Source organism: Littorina saxatilis, linkage group LG5 (assembly GCF_037325665.1).
Source record: "Littorina saxatilis isolate snail1 linkage group LG5, US_GU_Lsax_2.0, whole genome shotgun sequence".
Classification (NCBI taxonomy): domain Eukaryota; kingdom Metazoa; phylum Mollusca; class Gastropoda; order Littorinimorpha; family Littorinidae; genus Littorina; species Littorina saxatilis.
Genome location: NC_090249.1, coordinates 31,656,583 through 31,673,520, shown reverse-complemented (window position 1 = coordinate 31,673,520; position 16,938 = coordinate 31,656,583). Strand labels below are relative to the sequence as shown.

Genomic DNA, 16,938 nt, shown 5'->3' with positions numbered 1-16,938 from the left:
TTTCGTACATGGATACGATTATCATTACACTGTGTACAAGATCAGTCATCTGTATTTGAACAGTTATAAAATATATAGCCTTTTAATGGTGTATGATAATGACTAATTTTTGCTGAAAAACGCACAAGCCAAAAGAATAATGCATTGTGCGAAACTGTGGAAATATCAACTTTGCATGAATTTTGTGCATGGCTGCTGTATTTACATGTGGTCTGCGTAAGCAAGCAAACTGACCTGTTTTGTGCCGAATAAGAGCGAGAATTGATCATGGACGACGAACAGGAAACACATAAACTATGGAGGATAAGAAAAACTGTCATGCAGGTGCGGTTTGCTGTGCTGATTTTTCAGTTGGGGGTACAATTACAAAGTCATGGGAAACCTCTTACTCTCTCTCTCCCTATCTCTAGCCTGCACACAGGATCAGATCATGATCAAACATTGCTTTAAACTTCCGCTCCTTGACGCTTTGTATTGGGTAATTTGATTGTCACCCCTCCGCCAAGAGACACCTCCTCCTCCACAGCCAACGAGGATGAAACGAAGTCGATGATCTTTAATCCGTTTGGTCTTGTCGGCGTCACTGGCGAACCGTCCATGTTGAGTCGCCCCAGCAATTCCGCCAAACCACTGGCACCTCTGGCGGTGTCGTTGCTCATGGGGCCTCCCCCATCCTTTGCTTGCAGGGTTTTAATCCCTGCCCGAAGCAGGGCAAGATGCCCCCTTTTTATGTTGGCACTCAGAGATTCCAAATCCTCCGGCTCGACACATTTGAGGGCCGCCAACGAATCGAACCCCTCTTTGACGAGGACGCTGATCACCGCTGAAGGAAGGTTTGACTCCTTACACCATTGTTCTATTTCGAACATGATCACAAATAATGTTCCCTTGCTGACGCGCGCACTTCAATGCTGCTGCTGCTGCTTTGCCGTTAATGCAAGTGCGTGTATCCTCTGGCACTCACTTGCCAGAACGTTTGGCGCCAAAACCTCCACTACAACACCCTCCCCCCTCCCTCCTTACTTCTAGGTCCCGCGGATCCCACATCCGCTATCTCCATTCCTTCCCCCTTTCTCTCCATCCTTGTCCAGTCCTAAATACCATCGCCTCACCTTCAGTTTAAAAACAATTTATCGTTCCTCTAAACTGACACTTAAAATAAATTTAAAAAAAACCCACACGAATGGTATTATAGTGGAACGTTTTATTAATGACAAAAAACCGTTACATTCATTGTAGTTCGACCCAGGAGTCTTTTAAGAGGACAGACAATCACTTATGACACAGAGAAAATTATCTGAGAAATTGTCCCAAGAAACTCGCTCAGAAGAGTCATTTCTGGGAAATTAGTTCAGCTGTTTTTTCTGCCTTTTTTTTCTCTGTTTCCTGTATTTGTGTTTTCCTAGCCCTGAGACCTTTGCTGTGTCCAGTGGTAGCTTGGGATCTGTATTGTGCACATGCATGCACACGTGTGTGTTCGGACACCTGGAAGATTGAGTCTGTACAAAACTGACTTGAAAATATAAATACCTGGCCCATACAGATAGCGACAAACTGGTTATAAACTAATAAAGCCAGCACGCTACCAACTTAGCTACATCTCCACCCCAAATATAAATATTTCAGATACACTCACTTACTCAGAACAGATGATTCCTTCAGATTCTTAATTGTTCTTCACTGTTCTTTGCAGCTTTGTCACGACAGGGGGTATCTGGTGACACAAGATGAGTTGGATCAGACTTTGGACACATTTAAAGAAACTTATGGGGACAAGCCAAGGTAAAGAGATGCATGCACTTGTGCAAACTGTGTATACATGTTCAGGGATGGCCAAATCTCAACGCCAGCCGGGCGAGTAACTTCAAGAAAATCACTAGCCCGCCAGACATTTCGCTGGCCCGTTACAGTTGCTGCATCTGCAGTGCTTATGGCTTTGAAACTCGATGTTACAACCACAAGTGTTGCATTTGACCAGAATTTTCACTGGCCAGCCGGGTTAGTTGCCAGGCAATTTCTACTAGCCTGGCGGATTTTTTACTCGCCCGTGGCGATCGGGCGGACGATTTGGCCATCCCTGCATGTTTACATATATATATATATATATATATGTGTGCCTTATTAAATATTATTTTTTCAGTTTCATGTTGTTTCAGTATTGCTTTTCATCTTTTGAAATCTGTTTTTCTCTGTATTAAAAAAACTATGTAATAGTAATACCCATATAGATATGTTCAGTTTCTGTTCTTGTCATAATATTATATTTTAACATAAATATTAAGCCCTTGTGTGGCAGTTCACTGTAGTTTACAAAAAGCTGTTCTTACAACAACAAAAGTTGTTTATTTATCATGACAACACAGTTGTTAAAACTGGATCTGGGAAACAACTCTCAAATGATTCCAACATTACCTGATATATCAACATTATGTGGTCTTGAGTGGCGGTAAACTAACATTTTATACTTTCCTTTTTTTTTTATCCTGTTATATTCTTTTAGTGAAGGTAAACCAAGAAGAAAGGACCTGATTGTGTTGGTGGCTCACAATGATGACCCTACAGGTGAGAAACTCATTTACTTGGTTATATTTATATTAGTATGAAAGTAGACCCTTCAGTTACCAAAATCTGAATATTGTAGTAATTGCCCGTCTTAGAAAAAAAATTTCAAGCACAGAAACATTGTTTGCCATCAGCAGTCTACAAAACGCTGAAGCTTCTTTGAAATTGCGAAAAACTTTTCTGTCATTTAAGAAGATCTATAAAACTTTAACAGTGAGAGAAAGGTGACACTAAAGACTGCCTTACCATTTGACAAATTGGCAAAACCTTCGTCATAGTTTATTGCCATTTTAGCAAATTTGACGAAGAAAATATCTCAAAGCCACATCCCTGAAGAAGCGCTTGTCAACAGCAAGCAGAATTACATACAAGTACAAAGTACTTATCTTCTTTGGAATATAGATGTACCTGCTGCAGACCTTTTTACCTATATTATTTTTGAGTAATTTTATCACATTTTAAACCCAAAAATGTCCATTTGTGTCCAAACTATGAAGTATGATGTTCAAATCTGCTTCAAATTAGGTTGGTTTGGCTAATCTTGGCGTTTGATAACCATTGGATTACTATTTTGTTCATTGCATTACTATTGTTTTACTTGGCCATTACTAAAAATGTTAGGGTAAACGGGTCTGCTGCTTGTGATTTATCACCCTGACCTTACCTTAGGCAAAAAAAAAAAAATAAATAGGTGTGGTTAAGGTAACATAGCCCCAAAAAATAGGGTAGGAAGGTAGGCAATCACTTTTTTTTTTTTTTACTTTTTTTTCTAATGTGTACAAATTAAACCTACTTGACAGGGAAATAAGTGTGCGACTCGAGCGCTTTCGCTTTCATTGCGTTTTCTGCACTCGTTTTTTTTTTCTTTTTCTTTTTTTTTCTTTTTTTTTTCCTTTTTTTTTGTGACAAATGTAAAAAAAAGTTATAGGGTCGGCCCCTAAAAATAGGGTAGGTCGGGTTACCGTAACCACACCTATTTTTTGTTTAGGCCTTATCATTAATTCTGTAATGCTCAACTCTTTGTCAGAACACGTCTTATAGTGATCATAAAACAGAATTAAAGTGTCATAGCGTTGTTAATAAACCCTGTTGTGTCTATCTGTATTGATATGTCAAGCACTTATCAATGATTTTCCCCTGAAATTCTGAGACCTATCTAATAAATCTCACACAAGTTTGGTAATCTGAGAATGTTTTCCCCATCATATAATGTCCAGCTTGGCATGGAAACTAGCTTTCCGTTGATGTCACAAATAAGTTGTTCAAATATATATTATGAGACTCAACATTGTTGTCTGACTGGGCTTTTGGCTCTGCAGTAGGCTGGCTCTGTTTTGCTCTGATGAACCTTAGGGTTGAGATCAGGGTCAACAAGTTGAACAATACACTTCTACAGCTGGATATTGTGACTGTCAATGTTGTCCCTGCATATCTTTTCTTGTTGATATGTTTATGTGTTATCTTTAGGAGTCTCCCAGCCTCCCCACAATCCACAGTCAATAAACTGAGCTGCTAACATATCTGTAAACCAGGTTGATATGTTGTGCTTATGGTTGTTATCTTTGTGTTAATCCAGGAACTGAATGCTATTGTTTTCCACTAATAACCTCAAAGGCAGACAGCAAACAAGGAAGTCTCACCTTTAGCAAGCTCAACAGGATTATATTATGAGACCAGACATTACATGTATCTTCATTAAAATTCTAATCCTTGGAGCTTTGGGAAAATTATATACTGCACCCATAATGCATCCCCCCCCCCCCCCCCCCAAAAAAAAAAAAAAGAAGAAGAAAAGTGTATGGACTATTGCCTAATTGAGCTGTTAAGATTACACCATGACATTAGAAAGAATCTAAATCTAAACAACGAAGTGGCTGTGGTAAGATGAACAAAGTTAAAAAAACAAAGGATTACTGTACTCACCGATACAAAGACGATAACGAATTTTCGCTTCTGGAAGCTTCATCAGAAAAAACAAGAACACAAAAGACAACAAAAAGCAGACGCAACACGGAACGAACAAGGTTTGAAAGAAAATGGAGGGGAAACACGCAAAAAGGGGAAGGAACTCTAGGAACGGAAATGAATGAAAGGGGAGAGAAGTGGTTGGATGATGTCAAGGGCACAGGCATACAGACTAAAAGTAATACACATTCATAAGGGGGGGGGGGGGGGGGAGAAAGATAAAAGGGGGGGGAACACGTACGCACACGCACGCACACACACACACACACACACACACACACACACACACACACACACACACACACACACACACACACACACACACACACACACAAAACCAAACACAGAAACAAAACCACACACACACACACAAATACAAATACACACACACACGTACCGTAAATCCACAGTATGTTTGGGGGAATACAAGTACATCACATTTTAACAGAAAGAATTTTAGAAAGAATTGAAACACTGAAATGCCTTTTAAGAATGCAGCTTCACATATTTTACAATACAGAGGTCATTGTCCATGATTTAAAGATCAGAAAAATGCATGAGATGTATTAATTTCAATCAGCACATGATTTTTTAAATTTTTTTAGTTATGTGTATTGGCCTTTAAACCCTGGACAGCAACAGATATTGTGTTTGAGCATCATCATTGCTTTGTGTCCTTAGCTGTGTACTTGTTTGGCATCAAGAATACTATACTTGCTTGTCACAACAACTGAACACTGTCAACAGATTGCATCAGGATTTTGTGGCTGTTATTATTCGTTTATTTTACACACACATGATTGTTGTTCTCATTATTGAGCTCACCATGGTTGTTGTTTCCCTATTTGTTTTCTCCACACTAGCCGTTTGTGGCTTTCTGTTAGGTTCCAAGGTTTCAGGCAGTTCAAAATCTACTGGAAGATAATGAAATTATGAAAAGCATCGTTGAAGACTATTCGTCAACAGTTGATACAGAGTTCTAACCAGATATCTTTCATTGTATCCCTGCTTGTTACTTGAGCCAGATATCTGGTAATCCTAATAGAGCATCTTGATAATGATTCTTATCTTTTCTTTGTGTGCTGTACTTTTCCTTAAAAGCTCAATACAGGCAAAAATGTACAGTCAACACATGGAACATATGAGAAAAACCACTGCTGCCTTAACTATCTTTGTCATCAGTTTCAGCATGGTTTGACCTTGACATCTGTCTACATTGTAATTCTCAATAATTGAGAGATAGGGTCAACCCCATTTGAAGTTGGCAAAAAATCTGATAGAGAGAGAGAGAGTTTTACAATACAGACATTATGATCAGCAAATCGGAGACAGCATAATAAGTGGGGCGAACTCAAAAGGAGGGATCCACTGTGCAAGGGAAAGAGTTTGCTGTAAGTAGACTTGTCACAGTGAGCAACTTGACAGGTACAAAATATATGTGAATGACTGGGGTGTTGAAATTTATTCAATACAACACAAAATGTCTGTTATGATGGAGTTCACAAGAAGTAAATTCTGCTGTGATTAAGCCATCTCTCTTTGTCATGAGAATCTTTATACAAAAAAATAAGGCAAGCGCTGTTTATAGATCTGGTAGAGATCTGATTTAGAGCGCTTACTTCCCTTGGTCATAAGACCACTCATGTTTCCTTTGATGCAACATCATGGACTTTCTTGGCAATCTTCTTGATATAATGTTTGTCTGTGTGCAGATCAGATGTTCGTGTTCTTCCCTGACGACCCGAAGGTGGGGATCAAGACAATCAAGGCGTACTGCCAACAGATGCAGCAAGATAACATCATGAGAGCCTGCATTGTTGTACAGACTGGGATGACCCCCTCTGCTAAGCAGGTACTCTCTATGGGATGTGAATACACAGAAATGATCTCTTTTTGGGGCGAAGTGTGGTATGCTGTTTGAGGTGTGCGAGTGAGAGAGATTGGAATGAGTCATTCTTTTGGTTACCTTTGTAACATAATGAATCAGGTTCCTAGTTTTACTAGCTGAATGTCATTGTAAGCAGGCTGAACATTATACAAGTGTTGTGTTTTGAACTCCATCGTGGATCTAGTACAGGTACAGATTCTGCTGGAAGGATAAAAATATTTCTTATTTTGCATTCCTGACCTTGTGAGCCACACCTTTTTTTTTTACCCTGCCCAGCATGACTCGGTTTTGAAAGGTAGGCATGCTAGGTATCTGTGTTTCCAAGTCCCAAAACTTTCACTGAGACCTCGGGATCTTTAGCATGTGCATCAGTCTTTTTGAATGCACTTACACATAAGGGAGGTACGATTCCGTCCGCTTATAGACTGCACTGAATGTTGACTCTGCGAAATAAAATAAAAAATCCCATGCCATATCTGGACCTGAAACCAACACCTACAGGAACGAACTGGTTACAAAGTCAGCGCACTACCAATTGAGCTACAGACCCACTCGTTTGAAAAAATAATTTTGTTTATGTATTTTCCTGTGAGCTTTATTTTTGGCTTCATCAATTCACTTTTTTTTTTACAGTTAAATATATCTCTTTATGCAGGGTTAGTTCATAGGTCATTGTATTTTCTACAAGCACAGTTATTAATAGCTACCTTTTGAAAAAAATCTGTCGTTTTTGTTCTTTTGCAGTTTATACATTTTACACTCTGATGTTCAATGATACATGTAGAAATACACTTGCACATGTTGAAAATCTGATAAGCCTTGCAGTGCGTTTAGGTTTGTGTTGCTTTGTGTGCAGGCTCTGGTGGAAATGGCACCCAAGTACATCCTGGAGCAGTTCATTGAAACAGAACTGTTGGTCAACATCACTGAACACATGGTGAGAAGAACATTATGCTGCAATTTAAGATAGAAAATAAATTTTCTCTGTGTGAACGAGAGCTTCTTTGGGGGGATCTTTACAGTGTGCTGCATTTGAAATAAATTTCATGCAGCCAAGATCTGAATTTGTTGAATAATGATTTCAGAATTTGTCGCATTTTCGTCTGGATCATGGGTGTTACTTATCCGTCTGAGACTGAAATTCAGTTGCTGTATTTTTGAAAATTTAATTCTTCCAGATTGGAAATTTTTTTTTCAAAAGTATGTGCTGAGTATTTTGAGGTTACTCAAAATCTCTTCCACAATGCACCAAATTGCACAGATTTTCATTTTTCATTACACATTTTTCTTGGGTGGGGGAGGGGGCACTACTCCATTACCTAGCATCTCCCGTTGGGCGTTTTGCACCCTAATTTCAGGTTTGTGTGTGGATAATAGCACACATGTTAAATGACAATGAACACAAGGGACAATAGTCTGTTGATCTTTGATAACATACAAGGTACAGCTCCTTTGTTAAGTCCCTTATCTGTACTTCTCTAGAGGTAGTCTGTGCACTCACGTGTAGCTCACTTTACTGACTGCTGTAGAACACCATGTACTGAGTTATGCATTTGATTTTTTTGGGGGAGCATGCTTGGAAGTAGGTTTTGGGGAAGCATAATCACTGCACCAAGTCTTTGATTTTGCTCTACAAAATGCACATTACTGTTGTCTAGCTTTTTGATTGGGATGGGGATGACAAGAGTACAGTTTGAATTAAATTGCAAGATTATGATTAATGTTAGCCACACTTAACACTTCTACTTGAGGCTTTGTTAGTTTAGATGCTGTGCAGTTCTGTTGCAAATATTTTTGGAACTAAGATTGAGAACTGTTCGTCTGCAGCTGGTGCCAGAACATGTGGTGATGACTCCAGAGGAAAAGGTAGAGCTGCTTGCCAGATAGTATCCTTTGCAATACATATATGGCTTCTCACTGCAATGTTTATTGAGTAGCTTTGTTCATATCCCTTGTCATTGAAGGGAGTAACAAGGGAAATTGTGTATGTGCGAGAGAAAGAGAGAGGCTTTTTTTTTTGTACTTTAAGTTCGTTACAACTCTGCGTATAGCGGACATTGTGCATTTTTTCATCAAGGCAGTAACACTTGTACTTGTGTTAAAGTGACTGTTTTTGTACTTATTCAAGGGTTGCATAGCCCTTCTTCATTTGACATATTTTCAAAGAGAATAACAAACCCGTGCTTATTCCCTCCACTCCATGATTTAAAAACTGTCTTGAGTTTCTTTTTGCAGCCTTGAGTGATTAAACGTCTAACAACCAATTCACTTTCTTGTTTTTTGATTCAAAATTGATACAGCTTTATTTTCATATTTTTGTGCTGGTTTGACAGTATTCTCTCTGTAAGTGTCACTGTAGTTTACTGTTGAATGAGTGGTTGTCTTTTCTTTGACTTGAAACCAGTAAACTGAAAGAGTCACAGCTTCCCAGGATTCAGCAGGGTGACCCAGTTGCTCGATATTTTGGCCTCAAGCGAGGACAGGTACATGATTATGATTTGATTTTTTGTTTGTTATACACGTGTAAATTAAAAAGTATGGTGAAAGAGGATGGGACCTCTTCTGAGGTACAGTGGAACCCCCTTTTAGGACCCCCCATTTTAAGACTCCCTCCCTTTTAAGAACCTATTTTATCAGATTTTCTGTTCATAACCTCTGTAGATTTACCCCTATTTTAAGACTCTTTTATTATGACCTGATTTTCCCAGATTTTTGGGAGGTCTTAAAAGGGGGGTTCCACTGTATTGATTAATATATTGGAGTTTCTTTTACATTTTTCATTTAGACTTAATTAACTAAAACAGCATTGTACAAGCTTTCCAAAAATCCTATTCTGTTCTTCTGCGTGACTGCAGCCACTTTTATTATATTGCACCACAAAAGTTACACGGTCAAAGGTGTCAATGATGACCTACCAAGTGACCGACCAAAAGTGGTTGTTACAGACAGAGGGTCAATACGGAAAGGTGAATCGTCTAAAGGAAAAATCTCGTCTAGGATACTTGGGATGGTCGTTGTGGAACGCCAACTGAACCTAATTTGCACTAGGATTTTCTTTATTTGTGAGCACATTTTCAATTAAAACACATTTTGTGTACATATTTGTCCAAACCATTTTGGAATTCATGTTGCAATATTTTCAAACTGATTTTTAATGAACAAATTAGTGATATCATCTTTGAGCTTCCAAGATAAAATGCAATCCCATAGTCCGGACCAGTGCAGAGGTTGTTTGACAAAAAAATCAAGTACATTTGATTTAAAAAAATGATTTCAGCACAGTGCGGCTTGAGAAAACATGTTAGTCACATATTTATTGATTATATGTAGATGTAAAACACACACATACACACATAATAGCCACACACAAACCAGCTGTTTAAGTTATTAACAGATTTGAACAAATGTTTGGTTTGCAGTTTACTCATGGCTTCCTTCGATTGTTCACAGGTGGTGAAAATCATCAGACCTAGTGAGACTGCTGGACGTTACGTCAGTTACAGATTGGTGGTGTGAAACCCCATCTTCTTTTTGATGGCTGAGCATTTCTGTGTGTGTGCGTGCGTGTACCATACAATACAGCCAGTTCTTTAGAGTACATTTCATTAATGTTACATTAAAACAAATTTTCGAGTGCACAGCTAATCTGGCAAGCATGTATGTACAAAAAAAGTATGTTTGAGGTTTTTATCCTACATTGGTTGTGTGTGTGTGTGTGTGTGTGTGTGTGCATGTGTGTGACTGACAGAGAGTTGTGAGTACTACCAATGCAGTGTTCATCATACCACATGTTCAATATCAAAAATGATTGCAATTTCCATTGTCTGTCTGCAGCAGCAAAATGTAAAACAGGTACTTGTATAATTACATAATTTAGCTAAGGTATTACAGGCTTTGGCTGAATTATGATGGCATGAAAATAAAATGTCTTGAACTCCAAAAGTCTCTTTGTTCTGTGTGTGTTTTGAGGCTGTGCCAGAAGTATTTTGTTATTTTGCTTCTTTACCCCAAACTTCCTCGACCTTCACTTTTGAAAGCGTATGCAAAGTGTGAGTTACAAGGCAGGATACTTCAACATTTTCTTGACCCCATGCACCATTTTTGAGCAGAGGCAAAAATCAATGCTTATACCTGATAGGGTTTGGAACCTCTCAAGCTGGCATTTCCTACTACATGTATATGACTCAAATTCTCTTTTGCAATCCAGGTGCTTGAAAAATATCAACTATTATAGGGTGTTGCACCCTCTCAAGCTTGCATTTTCTGCTACATGACCTAACTGCTCTTTTGCAATCCAGGTGCTTATAAAACATCAACCATTATAGGGTGTTGCACCCTCTCATGCTTGAATTTCCTGCTTTAAGATCTAACTACTCTTTAGCAATCCAAAGTGCTTGAAAACGTCAAACATTATTTAAAGGGGGTTGCATTCAGCTTACATTCCCTGCTACATGACCTAACCAGGGGCGGGCGAGGGGGGTGCACAGGGTGCACGTGCACCCCCCCTCCAGCAAAAAAAAAAAAAAAAAAAAAAATTTGGAAAGCTGATTCTATGACCATTTATAAGTTCAGATGGCACCATTTTGCTTCTTTGAGCCAAAAAATGTTCCGGGGAGGCATGCCCCCGGACCCCCCTAGCAAATTCGGGCGCTTCGTGCCCATCACATTCACTTTCGATTCAAAGTGCACCCCCCCTTACAAAGCAACTGATCCGCCCCTGCTAACTGCTCTTTTGCAATCCAGGTGCTTGTAAAAAATCAACCATTATAGGGTGTCGCACCCTCTCAAGCCTGAATTTCCTGCTAAAAGATCTAACTATTTAGCAATCCAAAGTGCTTGAAAACGTGAACCATTATTACACCCCCGGTATAGGGGTGTGTATAGGTTTCGCTCGATGTGTTTGTTTGGGTGTTTGTGTGTTTGTGTTCGCATATAGATCTCAAGAATGAACGGACCGATCGTCACCAAACTTGGTGAACAGGTTCTATACATTCCTGAGACGGTCCTTTCAAAAATTGGGACCCGTCAAACACACGGTTAGGGAGTTATTGGTGGATTAAAATTATACAAGGACTTATACAGGGACATCTTCATGGTCAAAGGGAAATAACCATTCTCACTCAGTCACTGCCACCAACTGAGAAGGTTATTTCCCTTTGACGGGGGTGTTTTTCCTACCTCGTAGGAATTTCTTGTTAAAGGGGGTTGCATTCTCTCAAGCTTGCATTCCCTACCATATGACACAACTGCTCTTTTCTCTTTTTGGCATATGCCTTAGAAATATTGACAAGCAAACTCATAATTTAGTATTATAATCAATCTTTTTAAGAGCATCAGACAACATAACAGCACTACCTTGTTGGCGTTTATGTTTTGTTGAATGGGTCAAACCTGACTTAGCATAATCGGAAATCCCCTGCCTGGAACCTTGTGGGTCAACTGGGTTTGAAACACAGGTGCTTGAAAATGTAAATTGTGTTTTCCAGAAAAGGTTGGAAGGGTCGGTCACTTTAGTTACTCTCTTTTAACAAAACAAAAATAATTAAAGATTAATTGATGACATTACTTTTGTTTCTTCTGAAAAACTATGGGATCTTTAGTCTCCAGAGGCGGAGCAGTTAAGCCAGAGGGGGGGTTACAACCTGGGGTGGGGAAGACCCCTTGTGGGGTACATGGGCAAGGCCCCGTTGGGGGGTCTGGGGAAGCTGAAGAGTTTTAGCTATTTTATGAACAATTTATGGCTTATTCTTGATTTTAAACATGATCAACTGGTGTCAGCAGCCACTCATTATTTCTTTTAAAGTTAGTATTAATTTTTTTTTTGACAGGGGGGGGGGGGGGGGTCCGGAACCCCTGTAACCCCCCCCCCCCCCCCCCCCCCTGGTCTCAAACCCAGATTGTGTGTGCATGTATATGTGTATATGTCAGTTTTACTTATCGTCATGCATTGTGAGATTGTGGTAATCTGTCGGTGTGTGTGTGGGCAATGTAGTAGTCCTGGGGGCTTTAATCAGACGTCATGACATGTCAACTAGTCAATCAATGTCAGCTTCTTGGTCATCCTAGCACACGTTAATATTTGTTATCAATCGCCATTAGTGCAGTAAATCCCGCGTGAGCCACGTGCCATTGCAGTACACCACCACACCGTAGCCACACGCATGAGTCTCTGGCCTTTAACAAAAAATAAAACAATACACATTCTTGCCATACCACCAGGATTATAAGGGTAAACCTCAAACTGAAACACAAACGTTGCTTAGCTACATACACTCGAAACCCAAACCGCCTTGGCGTTTATCAGGTCAAGCATGCGAATTACTGGCAAAAGCAGGCATGCCAAATATGAGCCACTTGTGTTTATCTGTTTGCGCTCCCGCTTGCCGAGTGGCCACCACGGTGCCACTCTCGTACGGCATTTTGCTTGCTGAACCAGCAAACTATTCGATTCAGGTAAATGCCACACGGGCTCTTCCGCAGTACTAGCTCTTCCTCAGAAATAACACCTGCGACTATAGTGACGCGCCCTTCTCTCGGTCAGTTCCAGGATTAGCAGGAGTGTGTGACGCGTTCAAAGAGCCAGAAGAGAATGAGAAGGTTGAACGAGTAATTCACATTGTCAAAGAGAAACCGCCGCACCCGGGCACTGGGCGAAGGAGTGCCCTCATGAACGCTCCGCAACCCGGGACCTATAAAATTATTGCCCAAACCTCCTGAAGTCCGTCCGTGTGGAATGCAGTGACGGCAGGTTTCCACAGTTTATCTGCACCCCAACTGCATTTCTTATGATATGCCAACATTTTACACGCATAATTAGTAAAACTTCATCGGTCTTGTTTCGCGGAAGATAAATCTGTTTTGTAGTTGTTGACATAGGTAAAGTTGTAAAGTGATTGATAGCCGCTTTACTTATGCGCGATACGGGCAAAGTTGACAGTTCATTCACAGCAAGGGGTTTCCCAAAGGGATTCCCACAGGCCCGAACCCTGGATTCTCAATGCGGATCACGTTTGCGCATGCGCACGTGTTCTCCTTTAATTTCTCTGCGCATGTGCAAGAAATCTCTATTCGATCAGATGGGTACTCATGGCGGCTGCGAAGAGACACTGCCCCTCCCGTTCCTGTCATTTTCGGGTAGAGAACGGGTCTGGGGTCTCAAACCGGAGACATCCAAGACAACCAGAGTCTCTCTTAGACATATGTGCCAAAGTGGTAGCAGAAAACATCCCATTTCAAAGGATTGAGCAGCAGTATGACCGGATTCCTGAGCCCGTGCAAAACAGGATTGTGTTCTGGTCCTTTCCTCGAAATGAAAGGGATATTTACATGTACTCTTCATATGCAAACAATGGCAAGGAAAACACGGAAAATCAAAAACTACCTTTCCACCAAGGAGTCAGACTGTTGGATAATGGATGTGTGTCAAGTGTGCTTCAAATAGGTTGGTACATTTTGTTTCTTCTCATTCAATTCAAGTCGTATCAAATTCCCACCTCCCTTCCACTCCCCCCTGTTCAATAGCAACGTAACTCGATAGCGGGATGTGATTCGTCTGTGTCAGTTTGGTTCTTTCTCCGACTCTGATTTTGTTGAGAAAATTCGCCTGTTCATGAGGAAACAAACTTGGACGCCTTCGTGTGTGGGCCCTACTTCCCGCGACCTTGCCGACACAAGGCTGTGAGCCCCAGTGCTTTTCCTCCTTTTTAATCGCCTTTGTTTTCTTGCGGCCCGAAACTTGTTAATGACATTAATATTGATTAAACAATTGAGCATCGGCGAGCAGCGTGTTGTCGCGTAAAGTGATCAGCAGGGAACAAACATGGGTCAATACAGGGCTTTGTGTGGCCGGGAACAGATGTGTTGATCGGCAGTAGTCGTGCATATGACTGCCCGTCGCAGTTCAAAAGGCTGGCCAGGGAGAGCAGCTAGGGCAGGGTAGGAACGGAAAGTATGGTGTAAACTAACGGGCTTGCCAGCGCTCCCTCCTTCCCCTGTTTCTCCCTGTGTAACGTGATGGCGGAAAAGAAAACTAAACTGACATTTTCAGGGAAAAGCAACCCCCACATCACAAAGCAGCCGAGCACATGGCGCTGTCATGCAGCTTTTATGTGTTAGTCTCTTAACACCCCCCACCCTTCTGTCTGCCTTTCCCTCTCCCTTCTTTCCCTTGCTGTCTGTTAGTGGAGGAAATTTGATAACTAAATTAGAGTGAGCTGGCAACACTGTGATAACAGGGGGGTATCCGGGACTACAAATTGGTACTGACTGACAGACTTTTCCAGTGCTGGGAACAATTAGTTTGGCACTGGATGCTCATCCCCCTCCAGCTTTCATCTTTGGCCCTCTCTCACAGAGTTTACTTTGTTAGACAGGGATCATTCAGGCTAGAAAAACTCTGCCCAGCTGGTTCACAGGGGCAGTGATGTTCCTAGGACTGGAGGGCAACAGGACAAAATGTCCTGAATCAAAAAACTAATAGGACATCATGTCTACAAAAACACAATAGGACATTCAGATCAAGCGAACCAATCATGGCACCTAACCTTTTTAGATGACTGAGAATATATGAATAGGCCCTAAAGGCAAATAAAAACTGAACAGTTCCAAATTTATTTTAATATTTTAAATGCAACAGTGTTCAGTAGGGTTACTTTCACACACACAGACACATGCTTCAGAATGTCATAAGTGATCTTTCACACACACTGACACACACACACACACACACGCACAGACACACACACACACACTCACACACACTATGCTTCAGAATTAATGTCACAAGTGACAAGTGATCTTTCACACACTTCAGAATGTCACACGTGATCATTTTCAGTGAGCTTGAACAGCTTTCTATCCTTCTTTAACTTCCATAGATCTGCAAACAATGTCAAAAAGGTATTGATCATCCCTCTACTTCTCCCCCTCTATCTTCTGCTTCAACAACATGTTCTGTGTCTCAGTGAGCAGGCGGTTTCTCTTCGCGGTCAAGATATTGTTCTGGGCACTGAAGCCTCTTTCCACATCAGCTGTATGGACTGGCAAGACGAGTGCGATTTCTGGTCGCCCCTTTCGTTTCTTGCGCCTCTTCCTGCGTCTCTTCCTGAGGTTGTAGATCCATGGGTGAAAGTAGCCCGTCAATTGACTGAAATCCGTCAATCTGAAAATAAGTCTGACGGAAATTCCGTCAATCCGCAATTTTTATTAAAAAAAAAAAAAAAAAATTTTTTTTTTTTTTTTTTTTTTTTTAAGCGGAACGCGTTTTCGAACTGCTATGCGGTAAACCCCGTAGGTGAGGTTTCTTCGCTTTCGGATTCGCTCTGCATCACGATAAAAAAAAAAGTTCTCGCGTTTTGGCAGGCATTACGAAGTGGTGACATGATTTCTGCGGAAAACGCATGGACAGATCTTATTGATGCTGGTCTAGCCAACAAAGGCGATGGGACTGGTTGGAGTTCATGAAACTAAAACTGTGTGTGATAAGTTTGGTGCTTGAAACTCAAGTGCTTTTCCTTGAGAACTTTGCACTATAAGAGATGCTACTGCTTAGTTGCTACTTTGTGCAGTGCTACATCATGCTGTTTGCATGTGTGACATTCTGTTTCATCATTTATTTCAATGCCTGTCTGGCAATGTTTGCTTCTTATAATTAAATATTTCGAACTTTTATTTCAGTTGTTCAGTTGTTCAGTTTCTATTTCATTTAGTAATTGGCTGTTGTCAATGTTAATTGTTATCAATTGTGTCGTTGTGTTGGAAGATGCAAGTGTGAAAAGATACAAAAGAAAAATGATTACTTCTGTGAATTGTTTTGATTTTGTTTACCCTTTTTACCATATCATTAGAATCTGAAGGTATTTTTTTGACCTGCATGATAGTGACAAAAAGTGTATTGTTTTGCCAGGAAAGGCCACAAAATCACAATGTATAATGCAAAAATTCGTTTTCGGCCGGGGGGCGTTGCCCCCCTGGACCCCCTAACGGGGCCCTGCCCCGTACCCCGCCAGGGCCTGGGCGGCCCCTGGACCCCTGCCTCAAAAAATTTTCAGTCAATTTGATTTTGATAGCTTTCACCCATGTAGATCTATTGGCTCACCTTCTGAGGCTTCAGTCTCCGACGGGGCCGAAGGCCCTGCAACTTGACTGTCCGTGTCGTCCTTTTTTTTAACAAAGCCACTCAAAAGTGTCTGCCCTTTTCCCACGCAAACCTTTTTCTTCGGCGGCATCTTTGCAGAAATGTGGCGGCGGAAGTAAAGTGTCGCTGTCAAAAGTAGCGAGAGTTGTGGCTCTTGTAATATTGTTCGGTCGAGAGTTGCGTCCCTTGTGTTATTGTTCGACCGAGAGTGAAAATTGAAGTTCAAGTAGGCCCCGATTCGAACTCGTTTTAACGGGGTTTGATACTTCAGTTTGTACAGATTCTTCTTGCAGTGACCGCTCTAGACGTAATACTATCGGACAATGACCGCTGACTTCGCGATCGGATCGGACATTTGACGGGACAGAGGTGTTTGCAATCGGTCATT

General features: G+C 40.9%; 2 protein-coding genes across 2 annotated transcripts in view; both read left to right on the top strand.

Annotated features, from left to right (window-relative positions):
• Positions 1–159: 159 nt before the first annotated feature.
• On the top strand, positions 160–10,351 carry LOC138966867 (DNA-directed RNA polymerases I, II, and III subunit RPABC1). Its single transcript, XM_070339242.1, has 8 exons — positions 160–324; positions 1,694–1,782; positions 2,501–2,562; positions 6,240–6,379; positions 7,272–7,352; positions 8,243–8,301; positions 8,820–8,898; positions 9,866–10,351. The coding sequence occupies exons 1-8, from the start codon at positions 268–270 to the stop codon at positions 9,929–9,931; spliced, it is 633 nt and encodes a 210-aa protein (XP_070195343.1). The 5' UTR covers positions 160–267; the 3' UTR covers positions 9,932–10,351.
• Positions 10,352–13,501: 3,150 nt separating this feature from the next.
• The window catches only part of LOC138966866 (zinc finger SWIM domain-containing protein 5-like), a 58,932-nt gene continuing 55,495 nt past the window's right edge, over positions 13,502–16,938 (top strand). Inside the window, exon 1 of the mRNA XM_070339241.1 lies at positions 13,502–13,856. Coding sequence (XP_070195342.1) covers positions 13,502–13,856 — 355 coding nt within the window. The remainder of the gene's footprint in view (positions 13,857–16,938) is intronic.